The sequence below is a fragment of the Aspergillus vadensis genome, assembly GCF_003184925.1.
Source record: "Aspergillus vadensis CBS 113365 unplaced genomic scaffold BO88scaffold_14, whole genome shotgun sequence".
Lineage (NCBI taxonomy): Eukaryota > Fungi > Ascomycota > Eurotiomycetes > Eurotiales > Aspergillaceae > Aspergillus > Aspergillus vadensis.
In genome coordinates this window covers 81,278-96,723 of record NW_020292052.1, presented here as the reverse complement: position 1 = coordinate 96,723, position 15,446 = coordinate 81,278, and the positions used below count along the sequence as shown (strand labels likewise).

Here is a 15,446-nt window from a genome sequence, read left to right as displayed (position 1 = left end):
GTATGAATCATCTAACCCGATCATTGTGATAAGCTCTAACAGATCTACTCCAGCTCAAATCGCCGAATCTCTCCTCAGTGTACGTGCTACTCCGAAGCTGCCCCGCACCGCCATCAGAGAGCTCTATACAACCTCACTATTAGCTCGAACACCCCCCGCTGATGGAATCTAGGCCAACCCCAAGCTAGCAAACGTCAAGGATGACGATGATCGTCTCCCCATCCACTGGGCGGTAGCATACAACCGTCTCCCGATCGTGGAGCTACTGATATCCAGCAAGCACTTTGATCCCGATGTCGAGGTTCGTCATTACCTCAACGTTCAGATACATACCACATCAGACTCCTCACTAACATATTCCCAGGATGGCTCCGGCTGGACACCACTCATGATCGCATCGAGTTTGAAGAATGCTGAAGGCGATCCCATCATCGACCTCCTACTCAAGAAAGGCGCAGACGTAAGCACGAAGAGCGTCTCGGGCCAGGTACATCCCCTCCCTTTCCTCCTAAGCCACCTTTTCCTGACACGATATCTGTAATTACGATAGAACGCCCTCCACTTCGCAACCTCCAAAGCCAACCTCTCCACCGTCCGCACCCTCATCGCCAACAAGTGCAGCGCAAGAGTAAAGGATAGGCGCGGACAACTACCTCTGCACCGAGCAGCGGCAATCGGGTCGTCGCCCATCATCAAGATTCTTCTGGAGGATGGGAAAAGCCCTGTGAACGCGACGGATGTCGATGGATTGACGGCTTTACATCATGCGGTGTCAGAGGGCCACGGCGATGCGGCGATTACGTTGCTCAAGGCCGGTGCCGAGGCGGATAAGAGGGATTCGAATGGCGTTTTGGCCATTGATATGGCTCCGGATAGCAAGGTTAGTCTTTTTACTTCTGCTTAGTGGACTCTTGAGGTGGGAGTGTGTGCTGATAGTGGGTATGCGTATAGGTACGGAGCTATATCCTGCAAACGGCGGAGAGGGAGGGGATCGAGTTATAGTTTATCCATATGTTGGATAGGGAAGGACAGATGGATGGAAGATATAAGAAGGATTAATACCCGGAGTCTATCTTTGATACTCTCAGGCTCATCGAATAACTGTTTCCATATTATTTTTTGTCTTAGTAATTAACGGATTCATGACATCTTCTCTTTCAAGGCATGTCTCACATCACATCGTCTAAATCGGAGTCTAGCCCGAACGAATAAATCTATGTACAGAGCAGCAATGACAAGTCTACTACGCACAAACACCTCTTATTTCATGGTGCTGTCAACCAACTCCCGATAGATCTTCTTCAGATCTGCAATATCGGCCTGAAGCTCTTCCACCTGTTCGCTCTTCTCGCCGAGCATCTCGAGCGTCGTCTGGTATCTCTGGTCAAGATCCTCGAGCCGCTTCTCAAGATCTTGCACGCGAGCATCGGAGGATCGCTTCTCCTCCGCCTCGCGCATCAAGTCGACGATTTGCTGGCGTGCTTCATCACGTTGTGTAGTGATTCGGGCGAGTTCGTCCTTCGATGCTGCGCGTTCACTTTCGAGGCGACGGACCGTGGCGCTCATGCGCTCAACCAGCTGCACGGACGGTCCCGCCCCGACAGTCGACTCGGAGATGATGTCGTTGATGCCGCGCGAATGCTGTGTCGCTGCTCCGCCATAGGCCGAAGGGGTACCGGAGCGACTGAAGTACTCGTCGGGCTCGAAAGTGATCGACGGGGTTTCCGGGACAGCGTGGTGGGAGGAGCCGTTGGTTTGAGGTGGAGAGAGCATCAAGGTCGAGTTGGGGAAAGAGTTCTGGCGAGTGGGAGTGCCAACTTCTGGCGAAGTTGGTAACGTCGAGGAACGACGGCTCGTGGGCCGGAAGTCTAGTGAGACAGGCTCCAAAGCACTTGGTCTCCGGCTGTAGGCAACGGGGGACTGCGTCCGCGGCTGCTGGAGCAAGGCGGGCGGCGAAATGGTCTGCTCGCGCCATTTGGTTCGCTCCTCCTCTAGTTTCTGCGACCATGTAGCATCGAGCACCTTCTTTTGTTCGACGAGGTCCTTTTGAGCCAGGGCTAAGTCATCCGCTGACTTCTTCAGCTTCTGCTCTGCCTTCTGTAGCTCTTGCATGCGCTCTTCGAGCTTTCCTTCGAGGTCATGCTCGGCCTCCTTGGCATTCTCCAGGTCTTCTTCAAGTCTTTTCGCTTTGAGGTTCTGTGCACAGTTAGTCTATCTGGTGCCATTGCATCAGGACATTAGGGCATCTTACCACTTCGCGGATCTTCCGTCGCATCTCGCCCTCCCGTCGTGCAACCTCATCCCGCTCCTTCTCGACGTTCGCCAACCGTGCCAGTAGTGAGCCCTCCAGGGTCTGCCAATTCTCGCTAGCAACAGCATACTGTGTTTGAAGGGTTTCGATCTGACGTAGGAGTTTCGCTTGCGCATCGCCTGTAACACCGGAAGACGCCTCTTCTGCCCGAGACCGCAAGGACTCCATCTTACTTTCCAGCGCCGACTGCTCCCCCTTCAGCTCAATCTCTAACATACGCGCTCGCTCCTTTTCCTGCTCAATGGTTCCCTTCAAATCGCTGATCTCTCTATTCAGCTTTTCTTCACTGATTTCACGCTCGATCTTGGCGCTTGCTAGATCCTCCTCCAACTGGGTGGCGCGACGCTTCTCCTGCTCGAGTGCCTCAGACTGGGCCTTGGCCTCTGCGGCTTCCGCTCTGGACACAGATCGAGCAAGCTGTCCCTTCAATTCCTGTACAGTCTGGCTGAGTGCGTTACGCTCTGCCGTCGCGGCTTCCAGGTCCCGAGACACCTTCGTTTGCGCAGAGAGCGAGTCATTTGCTCTCTTCTCGGCCGCCTCGGCCCGTTTGGCTCTTATTTCTGCATTGGCAAGATCCCGTTCCAGTTTCTCGGTCTTCTTCTTTGACTCAGTCTGCACCTTTGCATTCTCTGCCAATTGCTGCCTCAGTTTCTTGATCGCGGTTCTGTGGTCCATTTCCGATTTGGATAGCTTTTGCCCTTCTTCGAGCAACAGTGCGATCTTTTCGTCCTTTTCTCGAAGCTGCTTTTCGACGCTCCCTGGCTCTGCTGTAGCCGCTGCCTTCTTGGCAGATTCCGCTGCTTCCTTGGCCAAATACTTTAACTTGGACTGCAGCGCATCGATCCGTTCGATGTATCCGTACATTTCCTCCTGCCACTGCGACTCAGCGGCCTTGTGGTCCGCCTGTAACTGCGCAATAGACTTATCTTGTTCGCTGGAAGTTCTGGGGCTGTCCGTAGGGGTATCCGTCGTTGGCAGGGAAATCGTCGGCGCGGGAATTAGATCAGGTTCGGGAGATGATGCGCCGTCTTCTTGTGTGGTATCATGTGTCGCATTAGAGGTGTCTGCTGAGGCAGCCTCCTCGACATTAGCAGTTTCGGTCTGCGAAACGAGGTCCTGAGAGCGGCGTGAGGAGACGGCTGAGTCCTGGCTCATCCGAGGAGCCTCTGTAGCTGCGATTACTCCCTGCCGACTGGAATTTCGAGAATGTCTTCCTGTACTTCCATTCTGGGAATCAAGACTAGCATCAAAATCCATGCTCGAGCGTCCACCGTTGCTGGGAACTGGACTGCTGACGGGGGAGGGGGCATGGCTGGAAGGCTGCGAGGAAGTATTGCCAGCGGTATTCGACTTGACCACGGCACGAGCCAGGCGTTCTTGAAGGCGATCATTCTTTCGCGCATTCGACGAACTGCGTGATATACCTGGTAGCCATTAGCGATCTGACATAGTACAACCGCCCGAATCGATCAAGTATCTCCGTACTGCTTGTCTGCTCATTTGATTTGGGCTTTGTGGTCGCAATCTTGGCCTGTGATTGTTTCTGATCCTCCTCTTCGGCCAGGATCAAGTCCAGCCTGGACTCAACGCCGGCAACGGCTTGCTGCAGGAAAGAGCCCACTTTCCATTTCGGCTTGGAGCCCTGAGAACCCTGCGACATGGTGACGGCTGTAGATTTTGTTGCTCCCGCAAACTAGGATACCTAGCAGCAAGAATGCGCCAATTCAATCATGGAAAGCGAGGAGTTTAGACGATGATGCGATCTGATGCCGGCTTGTCGTCACTTCGAGGAAGACGAGGCCGTAGTACTAAATCGGACGCGGGAAGCAATCACAAACGAGAGACTAGCTTAGAGAAGCACGAATTCCGAGGGAGTGGAAGAGCAATGAGATCCAAAGAGAGTGAGTTGTCCGATCGGAGTCGGAGAGGAGGAGGGGCCGTTCAGTCGATACGTTGCAGCTTGCGTGGACTCCGAAGAAGCGATGAAGCGCAACCGGCTTGGCGGCCGGGGATGGAGAGACACTAGACAGAGTGACGGCGAACGTGATTCGTATCATCATCGGCTCCTCCCTGGCCGTTCCCCAACCTCCTCCTCTTTCACCACCTCCGCAACCCCCCGTCCCTCTCTCCCCTCAATCCAGTTTTCTCCGTTCCGGTTGGCTCCTGATTTTCCCCCCTCCCTCCGGAATCACCATGTCGTCGCTACCCCTGGAGCCACCCACCTATCTCAGTTCGCTACAGAACAACATCCGAGCTCGTCCCATCCCATGGGAGGGAGCTGTCCGAGCGGGAAACATCACCGATGACCACCTGAAGAAGATCAAGGCGGTGGACAAGGTTTGCAAGGAGCAGCGGCGTCAGACTGTCGAGGGGGATCTGGCTGGTTATGTTGGTCTACTCTCTGGTGGCTCTGAAGGGAAGAGCGTGCTGGACTCCGCTTCCAGGAGAACCGATATTGTGCAATACATTCTCGTGCTGGCCGCGGATTTGATCAACGGTACGGGCACCTGCTCCCTGGTCGGATTGCGATAGTGACGATGGAAATGAATACTGAGCATCCCGGTTCTCTAGATGTCCCCTCCCTCTCGACCGCCCTGGTCGCGCATCCCGACCCTTACAAGCCATTCCTTCCCCTCTTGCGTCACTCCACCAACCCCGAAGACCCGATCCCTCTGCTCACCTCCACCTTCTTGACCAACCTTGTCTCCGTCAGCCTGGGCACGTCATCTAAGCCAGCTGCGCGGGATGACGAAGCGCTTCCGCAGTTGTACACCTATCTCTCTACCCTGACCCAGAACCAAGACAGCGGGCTGCAGGATATCGGGGTTCAGGAGCTGTCCGCATTGCTACGAACCTCGAGGTCTCGCGAGATCTTCTGGAAGCAGAGGCAGCAGACCGTCGAGCCGTTGGTTGAGATCCTGCGTGCAGCTACGGGTGCTAAAGATAGCAGCTCCAGCACCCTGGCTGGCAGCTCGCGCGCAATCGAGCCTGGTCTTGCCGGTGGTGTTGGTCTTCAGCTGTTGTACCGGGTCTTGCTTGTCCTCTGGCAGCTCAGTTTTGAAGGGGAGTTGATTGGTGATGATCTGCAAGCGTATGTGACCTGACTCCCAACGGGGGTAAGGTAGAATGAGGCTGACCATGGATATAGGGACTACGAGTTTGTCCAGCTGTACACACACCTCCTACGCCTTTCCCCGAAGGAGAAAACCACGCGACTCCTCCTTGCGACCCTCAACAACCTCCTGTCTAGTAACCGCACCACCCTGCTCCCGGTCGCAGTCTTTGTCCGCCTCCCTGCCCTCCTGACGAACCTCGCCGGCCGCCATCTGACCGACCCCGATCTCTTGGAGGACCTCACATTCCTGTCCGAAATGCTGGATGAGTACACCAAGACACAGACGACGTTCGATCAGTACGCAGCTGAGCTGCAATCCGGCCACCTCCGGTGGTCCCCGCCCCACCGCAACCCTACCTTCTGGAAGGACAACGCCCGTCGCATCCTCGACGAGAACAACGGTGCCCTGCCGAAGAAGCTGTCTGAAATCATTTCCAAGAGCTGGGATAACGACAAGCAGGTGCTGGCGATTGCCTGTAACGACGTGGGTCACTTGGTGAAGGAACTGCCCGAACGGCGGGCACAGCTGGAAAAGCTGGGTCTGAAGACTCGTGTCATGGAGCTGATGACGGACAAAGACGAATCGGTGCGGTGGGAGAGCTTGCGGGCGGTTGGCGAGTGGCTGCGCTACACGTTCGATGACTAGAGCTCAATGGAGCAGTGTGACGTGATGTGACATATTACCCCGTGCTTGTTTGATCTACTTCTGTCTGGCCGAGCACAGACCTGCTCTGGCTGTATTGTATGGATTCTCAGCGTAAATCATTTTTGAATGCCATTGTCGTGTGCACATAGCCAACAAACTCGGCCCCGATAAGGTTTCCGCTCGGAAGCACGCAAGCCATGCATAGCCCGCCCCCTCGTGGCGACGATCTATGTCAAAGTAGATAGATAAATCTGGAGACAATGTCTGGGGAAGATTTAGGGTACTGTGTCATGCACACTCTGATCTGAGACATCAGAATCCGATCTACGCAGAGCGCCCAACGGCTGTTCTGAGCACGACGATTGGCAGCAGCGGTGGATCGATGATCGGCCGCTATACAGAAAGCCGCGGGTCCCGCCTGGGTTCGCCTTATCTCATCGGTCTCAACTTTTAGTTTCACGCACTGACCGGTAAGACTTTCAACGGGCTCGTGGCACACCTGCGCCTCGGGATTCTTCTCCTCTCCATCTTCTCCGCACAGAACTTAACAGTGTTCATCGACTTGGTGACACCTAACCCCCACCTTGTCACTCTTATCAGCTGCGGAGAAGTAACCAGCGGACGAACACCCCTGAACCGGGGAAGAGCCGAAGACTCCGCGGAGGGAAAAAAGCAATCAGCAACATTTTCTGCGATCCCCTCATCCCCGCCAACTCCATGTCTCGATCCTTCAATGGGTGCAAACGATGTAAGGCCCGACGGCAGAAATGCGACGAGCAGCGTCCCAGTTGTGGTCGCTGCATGACGGCTGGCACGCAATGTCGATATGCGATGCAGCTGCAGTGGGGGGGCCGAGCCTTTTCGCGCTCAAGATTCGGGGCCTGCGTGGGAACGGGAGGCATGCAAAAACTTGGTGGGTGAATACCAGATAGCCTGTTTCATGTCTTAATATACTGGTCTAACCTGACTACTCGCAATCAGAATACTCCCCTGGCGAATTCATCTACACCACAAAAGCTGCGGCTGCTCTTGCACCGGGCACAATCGCAACATCTCCGTCTACCCAACCCACGGACACCACCTTAGTCCGCCATATTGATCCGTTCGCCTCCCTCTCTACCGACCAGAAATCCCTCCTCCATCACTTCCTCAACGATGCTTCTCAGATCACGGCTTGCCACTCCGGCATGCAGCGCGATATCTGCAAGATGCTCGTCCCCATGGCACTTCAGACCCCGTCCCTCCTCTACGCAACCATGGCCCTCTCCGCTATCCACCTCCAAGCCCTCCACAATCAATCCGAGAACGTAAAGTCCGCACCCGAAATCGCACGCTTCATGGCCCTCAGCTTAGAGCATTTCAGAACGGAACTACAAAATCCTGCGAGCAGGGGATCGGATGCGCTGCTCGCAACCGCCCGAACGCTCTGTCTCGCAGAGATACACTCCGGTGCAATCCACCCTAACTCCTGGCGAGCTCATATCGAAGGTGCCCGGGCTCTGATGGAGGCGTCAGATCAGAGCGGGGCGCTGTCGCCCAAGTCTCCAGAGGGGTTCAGGCGGTATCTGGATAGATGGTATCGGTCAATCGTGTCGCTGACTGCGTTGACGGGGAATGGGCCGCCCATCGGTGAAGCTACAGATCAGCTGGTCTCCATTGGGCCAAATCAGTCGGCGTCGCCGGATTACTTGGATGATTACTGGGGGTTTACGGTAAACTTGGCCACGATCTTCCGAAGGATTGGGGCCGTCGCTTGGCGGGAGCATCAAAGTCGGGGGCAGGAAGGCGATGAGAGTTCTGTCCAAGGGAACGAGGTCAGCGTACACAATGAAGCTGCAGCGCTGGAGTCGTCGCTTCGCCATCTCATGGAACAAGAAGTGGCTTCGCAGCCCGCATTCTACCCGGGCGTCGTGGAGGGTCTTTCTGCGGAATGTATCCAACAGCTCATGCTCTGTAACGAGGCCTTCCAACTCAGTGCTCTCATTCAGATCCATCGTCGACTACGAAAGACACCAGCGTCTGCGCCTGTGGTGCAGGAGTCCGTCAAGAGGATCCTCGAATGCACGGCTCAGATCGGGCCGTCTCCGGGCCTGAGTCCGTGGGTAATGCTGACTACCCCGCTATTCATCGCTGGGTGTGAGGCGCGCGGAGAAGATCGCGAGCAAGTGCGGCGGCTACTGTCTTCACTGCACGATACAATTCGCGTACCAAATGTGTTGCAGTCATTGAAGTTCCTGGAACAGTATTGGGCGAATCAAATAGATGAAAATGAGGGATGGAGTCAATATCTCGGTATGTATTGTTCCTTTATTGGCTATGGAAACAAAACTGATGGATGTGTAGATCGGATGAGGTTCGATTTCATCCCATATTAGACTTGGGATGCAATCTGAACGAAGATATGTTTATGTGTATTATGTGAGCGTCGGTCTGGTTGGATACTATGTGGCATGCAATGTTTTCGATTCTGCGGAAAGCTGAAAAGCGTTACGAGCCAGGAGCAATGAACTTCTACGTGTACATGGCGTTGGTTGATTGATTGGAGTTATGTTTAGCGATGAGTTGAGGCGTCAATACCTATATTCAAATTACTAGATATACGCAGAAACACCCAGTTGAATAAAATATCAACAACACTTAGATACTTACTACTTAGCGAGTATACAACAACCCCCAGTGGATATATCCTATATACCAAGATGTATCAAATAAACGAAGCTACTTCCAGTAGTAGAAGTAGCTGACCACGGATATGAAACCGAACCGAGCCCCATAATCAAACTACTACTAACCACCCAACCACCCGAAACCAAGTACTACTGCTACTGACATCCTTACTCACCGACCACTTGACAACCATTACTTACTGTTGTATATCATACTGCATCATCCCTCCCAAAATAGAACCGGAAGACTGCAGCACTACTGCACGTTTGACACCACCTGAACCAAGGAAAAGAAAAAAGAAAAGAGCGCAAAAAAGGGTCTACATCAACTTACTGTACGGGAGTAGTAAGGGGGCCGAAGGGGCGGCTACTACCCCTGCAGCCCTGTATTTATGCTACTACTACTATCTATCCTTCCTTGGCTTTTTTATGTAGTTAGATGGTGCCGTGCCGGACCATGAAGTGCAGGCTAAGACATAATTTGCATGGGATGGCGCCACTTAAGATATGAGGTGGGAGGGGGGGGGATAAATATAGAAGCAGGAGAATTTCTTTCGTGAGGTATGTAGATTACTCTTCCATTGTTTTATTTTTGAACTTGATGATAATGATGGGGTATGGTGTCAATCATAATGGACTAAGTGTGTTTGTTGGCTTAGAGTTTGGGAATTGGGAGGAAGTAGGTTTCGCCCCTTGCTGATTGGTGTATATTATACTTTTTGTTTTCTATGTGTTCTTAGCATTGGAGAGAATGCTGAGTTTGGTAGGAAGAATGGATAGTATGGTATAGAAATAATTTTTATGGGTGTCTCATTAGCAAATATATCTAGGTAGTAGTCTAGTACTTAGTATATATTTCTCTCGGAGGAGAATACCCAGAAGAGATGGGATAGACAAGGAAACACGTACTGTACTTATTACATGCTACCCTAGTTACTACTGAGTAGTAGGATAATGAACCATTTAATTTATATACAGTAGTAGACACGGCAGAACTCATCAATCTAGTTAGTTAAGTAGTTAGGTATGGACCTCCACTGCCCGTTAGCACTACTACAGTAGTAGTAGTCAGGATGATCCATAATACCCCCCAGGGTTGTTACCGTGGTCAGACCATCTCCTATCACGTTAAGTGTCATAGTAGGGGAAAATAAAAGTAAAAAAATAGTAGCCAGATAATAATAATACTACTACTGTATAGTAACCCTACACTATTGCAGCCAACCGTCGACGATCAAAGGTCTAGAATAAGCCTCAATGATAGTTATCTATCGGTTGGCAGTCGTTTCACGTCGCAGAAGATAGTAGCTATATTTAGTAATTCGGATTCTGGACTGGTCGTGTGTCAGTTTGTAACTGATGCAGGAGAGAGGGAAAATAAAATGTTGGTTCGGGACGGATAGTACTATCAATCCAAGCGAGTTAAGCCGGGCGCTTACAACTTACGACTAAGTTACTAACAGCCCCATTGCCATGGCCCCCTCCCCCTAAGGCTATACAGTTGCAGACGGGAGTCTCACTTTTCTACCACGGTTCAGGTCTCAAACCCAATCACATCGCCAGTCATCACATGCAGGAGATCCGCAAAAAGTGGAGATCTGTGCACTGAGAGAGAGTGTAGTGTGTGACGATGTCTGCGTCTGCAAGCTGCATTCTGCATTGACAGTCTCCTGAATCTACAGTACAGCAGAGGTGACGACTACTTCTGCACTGTGCAGTAAATAGATGGGTTGGTAGTGGAACTAGTTCGGGTCATAACTGCTCGGGTGCAGGACGCACCGGCCACTAGGCTAGTTAGTACGTAGTAGAAGTAAGTAGTTAGTAGAGTAAGAGATTTTTTGCTCTCTCTCTGTCGGGAGAGGGAGAGGTTGGGGCCAGCCGATATGCTGACTATAGGGCCGGCCACATTATTTGTTTTGCAATTTTGTTGTGCTATTTTCAGTATCCAAGCCTCCTTGTTGGTGAAACAACAGATGTCAGCATATCTTTGGGGGGGGGGACTGAAAATGGATCTTGGTTGTTTCTTTGACCTTGTTTGTGGTTGTGGTTGATGCTGCAACCATGGTTTGGGTGGACTATGGAAAGTCAGTAAACTGCTCTCTCTAATCTACCCCTGACTAGACCTGCGGTCTTCCGACTACCGTGATATCGAGTGGGGCTGGACTCCGATCGGCCGTCTGGACTGGAGGCGAGCTGGTCTCGGGATGGCAGAGAATAGAGATAGATAGCTTGAAGATGGAGAAAAAATGTGTGAAGAAATATGGAGGAGCTGTAGGAATGTTGAATTCAGCCCGGTGAGAATTAACCAGCAAGGCCCTCTGAGTAGTCAACCAACTACTTTGTATCAACCAACTAACTAAAGATTCAGCGGATTATTATTATGGATTATTCTTGTAACTGAGTAGTTAGTTAGTAGTAGAGCAAATCCCCACCAATTCGGGAATTAGTTTTTGTCGGCTCCAATCAGCAATTGGCTCGAAGCTATGGTCAATCTCACGATCCTCTCTCTCCGGAGCCTTTCTTTCTCTCTTTCTCTCTCTCTCTCTCTCTCTCTCCGCCCCTTTCAATCCGCCCTCCTTTTTCTTTTTTTTTTTTTCTCCCCTTCGCCCTTGTCGCCCCGATCTTCCCTCTAAACCAACTGAAACTAACCCATTCAGAAACAGACTGCGTGTAATCCATGTGTGCATGTCTGCTTTAGTGATGGACTGATTGATCCAGCTAGATTGGGATTGTCTGAACTTTACTTACTTGACTATCTACTTACTTCCCTCTCCCGTCCAATGGGTCCGTTCCATCCACTATTATTCCCCTGAACGTCTTGTCAAACCTGCCCTTTCCTCCCATTGAATTATTGCCCCGTGCCAAAACTAAACGCCTCCTGCCCTCGTCACCATGAGGGTGCGTCGATCCTGAACCCATTGACCAACGATTGTTTCTGATCTTCCCTCCTCTCTGTGTCTTTCACCCCCCTTCCCTTCCCGTCTTTACCTGTTCTTGTCAATTGTCCCGGGTTTGGCGCTCAACCTTGCCAATTAGAGTGTCTCCTCCCTCATGGCCCCAGGCTGGACTTCTCCGCCTGCCTCGGGCGCTTTATCCTCAAGCCCAAACCATAATCATCTCCATTCCTTGTCCCAGACTTATCATCAGTCGTCTCCATCTCCTGTGTTTGATGACCCCGGCGCTTGGCCGAGTCCTCCTCCTCCTCCTCATCCTCGTCCTCCCTCCTCTGCTTCCTCCTCCACCTCCGCTGCCGCCGCTGCTGCTGCTGGTCCTGTCACCTCTCCTGCTTCCCATTTGCCGCCCTCTACTACCTCTCTGGCCTCTCCCCCTCCTTCGGCCACCCTTGTGCGCAGGAAACCAGTTCCCCAGGATGCTGTGATCCTGTCGCGCCAATCCAGGCCTCCTTCCTCGCCCCTGCTACCCTCCTCCCCCCCGGGCGACTCGCCTGCAGATCCGCTGTCACTCCCTGTCTCTTCCTCTCCTCTCGCTGCCGGCCATCATAACTTGGCCTACTCCCCTGCTTCAACCTACTCCTTCTCCGGTTCCGTGTATGAAGTTGACGGCCAGGAGGACGACGACTCCCTTCATTCGGTTCCAAGGAACCTGGACAGGTATGACAGCCGTTGCCCCCTGCCCGTGCTCTCTTCCCCTCACCTTCTCCCCCTGCCACCACCCCTCACTCTGGTGCTTGCGGTCCTTGCAATCTCACGCTACTTCTGCAGCCGGGAGAAGGCCTTTCCATGTCCACTTTTCCCTTCAGACGTGGCAAGACTAATCTCGGACTTTTTCTACTCTTCTCCAGATCTCCCCGTGGTGGTCCGTCCGCGTCCCATCTACGTATAGATACCTCCGCAGCCTACGTGGACGACGACGAGGAGAGCAGCAACAACAATACCCACAACCCCAGATACTCTGCTCAATTCTCGAATGGGACGGCCCTACACAGCCGTCTTGTGAGCGAGCCATTCGTTCCCATCCTCAAATCGCCGGCATTCCTCCCCAAGCGCCCCACGACCATGGCCTTGCACCTCCCCTCACGCCGTCCTCCACCGCTACATATCGATTCCCCCAGCCGGTCCTCGTCCGGTGACTCCAAACAGCCGAAAACACCGGCGAACAAGATCAGCTCCTTTTTTGGGTGGCGCGCTACAACATCTTCCCCCGGCGCGGAATCCTCCAGTACCGAGATCTCCGAGACCGGTCGTTCCCCGGTGCCTTCCCCGATGCCTGCCTCCCTCCACAGCGCGTCCTTCTCTATAACACCGTCCACCACGGTGCCCTTCGATCCCTCCAAACCGCAAGTGCCTCTCCCGCAGCGAAATCCATCTCTGAGCAGTGGAAGTATCCTGGACTCCAGGGCGACGACGCTGGTGACCGAGCTTGAGAATGAACTGCGGGAGATCAGCTCAGAGCTGGCCGGTTCTATCCGGCGGGAGATGGAGTTGGAGGATCTGGTGGAGAGATTGCAGTCAGACATGCCCTTAGATACCCCCAATCGCCGCACCAGCGATTATTTCTCCGATTCAGGCAGCAGCTCCATCCGCTACGCGTTCGAGTCGGGTGGTCGGGTCGAAGACATTGAAAAGTACAAACGCACTGCAGAGCAGGAGCGGGCTCAGATCAAGGTGGATCTGGGCCAAAAGTTGCAAGAAGAGCGCAGTCGCCGAGCAGCCTCGGAAGCACACGTCCAGATACTAGAGTCCCAAGTCCAGCAGGTATGACTTCCATCAGCACAGAGAACTTCAAGTCCAAGACTAACACACATTAGCTGCGACGGGAGAGAGTAGATCTCTCGGACCTGTCCTCCCGGACAAGGGAGCTCGAAGCCGCCTTAGATGATACCCGTAGGAAGCTGGCCGAAGAGCGCCAAATCAAGGATAATTTTGAAGACTTGTTGACCGCCATGCGAGTAGAACTCGAACAGTTGCGAAACGAACGGGATCATATGCGTGACACTGTTATCCCTCAATTGCAACAAGGCAGTCAATCTGCCGCGCCTCCATCCGATCCGTCGGAAGTCCAGCGGTTGATGGAGGAAATCGAAGCGCTGAAGATCGAAAACGCCTCTCTCGCCCAGCTGCAAGGCAGTCGATTCGCTTCAATTGCCGAAGAAGATGGCATGCCCACTGCCAGAAATGTCGGACTGGGTCTGTCGCGGTCGAATTCGTTGGCGCGCGTGCGTACCAAGCCGTCGCCCGGTCTATCACGCTCCAGTTCTTTGTCGCGCTCAAACTCCGTATCCGCCAAGGAGCGCAATGAGTCTCCCCGCGAGAACCTGGCGGATAGAATCGAGGATGTTGAGGCGCAGCGCGATGCGCTTCACCAGTCTCTTCGGCGTCTGCTTGATCGCCAGGCTCACGATGCCCGTGAGTACGAGAAGCGGCTTCAGCTCATGGAGATGGAGATTGCGCGCGCACAGCAAGTCGGTTCTCCGCGCAAGCTGGGCTATGAGCGCGAAGTGCGCAACTTGCGCGAAGAAGTAAACGACCTTCGGCAGCGTGCCGAGGAAGCTCTGGAACAGAAGTGGCAGTGCGAAAAAGGATTGGCAGGTCTGAAGATGGACCTGGACCGGGCTGAACAGGAGACCACCTCCTTGCGCGTAATACTTCAGGAGCATGACATCACCGTTCCTGAAGACCTCGAATGTGATCGGGATGGATTCGCCGAGGTCCTCGCAACCTCTTCATCCCTGGAGTCCGCTTACAGACAACTTCAGGCAGATCGGGAAATCGCTGAAGCTAGCGCAGCCCAGTCGCCCCTCGCCGAGCAAAACTCGCTCGTGGAGTCGGTCAACCGGACCGACGTGCTTGCGCAGCATGTGCAACAGCAGCTGGCCAGCAACAATGCCCTGCGGAGCCGTCTGGCCGAGGCCATTGGAAAGGGTGAAAAGGAGCAGCAGCTGTCAGCCGCTCGTATCAATGAGATGCAGGCCCGTCTCAAGGAGATGGAGGACATCCTGCTGATGGCGCAGCAGTACTCCGAGGACGAAATGGCGCGCCACGAAGAAGAAGTGCGCGCTCTCGAGGAGAACCACAATGCGCAACTGAAGCGAATGAAGAATGGCGCTCGCAGCCCTGCAGCCTTGTCGCCCATGCCTCCGACCACGCCCTTTGGCTCACGGTCTCCTCGTCTGGACTTGACAACCAGTGGTAGGGGTATTGCTTTGGACCAGGCTATCCAATCGGAAACGCTGGAGCGGCGAGTGAAGGAGCTAGAGAAGCTCCTTCGCGACGCTGATTCGGAGATGGAAGAAGTTGTGAGCCGGATGAACCGGGCGCAAATTGAAGTCGCGGAACTTCAGTCTGATCGGTAAGTCGTGAGAGACGTATTATCTTGAGGTTATTGCTAACAAACTGCAACAGGGACGATGCACTCCGCCAGACCCGCAAACTCCAGGCCGAAATCATGGCCCAACGCGAGACGTTCAGGACTCTGATGGCTTGAACGACGGCATATTAGACTTTTCTTGTTTCTTCGCTGTATAAAATAATCACATGGGAGGTGTTTTGGCGTCGACACTTTAGCGTGTGACATGTTTTGGAAGCACCTATTTGTTTTGGTCGGGTGCAGCGCATACTCCGATGCTTGTATATGGTCACTTGGGGTCCATGGCCAGATGGGCATGTATATATCTCACGATCACGACGTGATCATGTATAATTGCATAGATGTACAGTTGTCAGCTGAGTATATTGAGATGAAAGAATT

General features: G+C 53.2%; 4 protein-coding genes across 4 annotated transcripts; 3 read left to right on the top strand and 1 right to left on the bottom strand.

Moving 5' to 3' along the window:
* Positions 1-215: 215 nt before the first annotated feature.
* On the top strand, positions 216-1,286 carry BO88DRAFT_64254 (ankyrin repeat domain-containing protein). The gene is made up of 4 exons (XM_025713030.1): positions 216-301; positions 365-487; positions 551-880; positions 952-1,286. Exons 2-4 carry the CDS (start codon positions 389-391, stop codon positions 1,000-1,002), a joined length of 480 nt encoding a protein of 159 aa, XP_025561911.1. The 5' UTR covers positions 216-301; positions 365-388; the 3' UTR covers positions 1,003-1,286.
* On the bottom strand, positions 1,095-4,262 carry BO88DRAFT_405580 (M protein repeat protein). The gene is made up of 3 exons (XM_025706918.1): positions 3,797-4,262; positions 2,252-3,735; positions 1,095-2,196 (listed from the first exon to the last, which is right to left on the bottom strand). The coding sequence occupies exons 1-3, from the start codon at positions 3,969-3,971 to the stop codon at positions 1,261-1,263; spliced, it is 2,595 nt and encodes an 864-aa protein (XP_025561910.1). The 5' UTR covers positions 3,972-4,262; the 3' UTR covers positions 1,095-1,260.
* Positions 4,263-4,380: 118 nt separating this feature from the next.
* On the top strand, positions 4,381-6,226 carry BO88DRAFT_390072 (H(+)-transporting V1 sector ATPase subunit H). Its single transcript, XM_025704941.1, has 3 exons — positions 4,381-4,808; positions 4,883-5,402; positions 5,460-6,226. Exons 1-3 carry the CDS (start codon positions 4,505-4,507, stop codon positions 6,070-6,072), a joined length of 1,437 nt encoding a protein of 478 aa, XP_025561909.1. The 5' UTR covers positions 4,381-4,504; the 3' UTR covers positions 6,073-6,226.
* A 563-nt stretch (positions 6,227-6,789) lies between these two features.
* BO88DRAFT_342205 (uncharacterized protein) lies at positions 6,790-15,182 on the top strand (the record flags this gene model as incomplete). The annotated part of the gene is made up of 5 exons (XM_025703134.1): positions 6,790-6,985; positions 7,054-8,364; positions 12,582-13,453; positions 13,507-15,047; positions 15,101-15,182. 5 exons carry the CDS (start codon positions 6,790-6,792, stop codon positions 15,180-15,182), a joined length of 4,002 nt encoding a protein of 1,333 aa, XP_025561908.1.
* Positions 15,183-15,446: the final 264 nt, after the last annotated feature.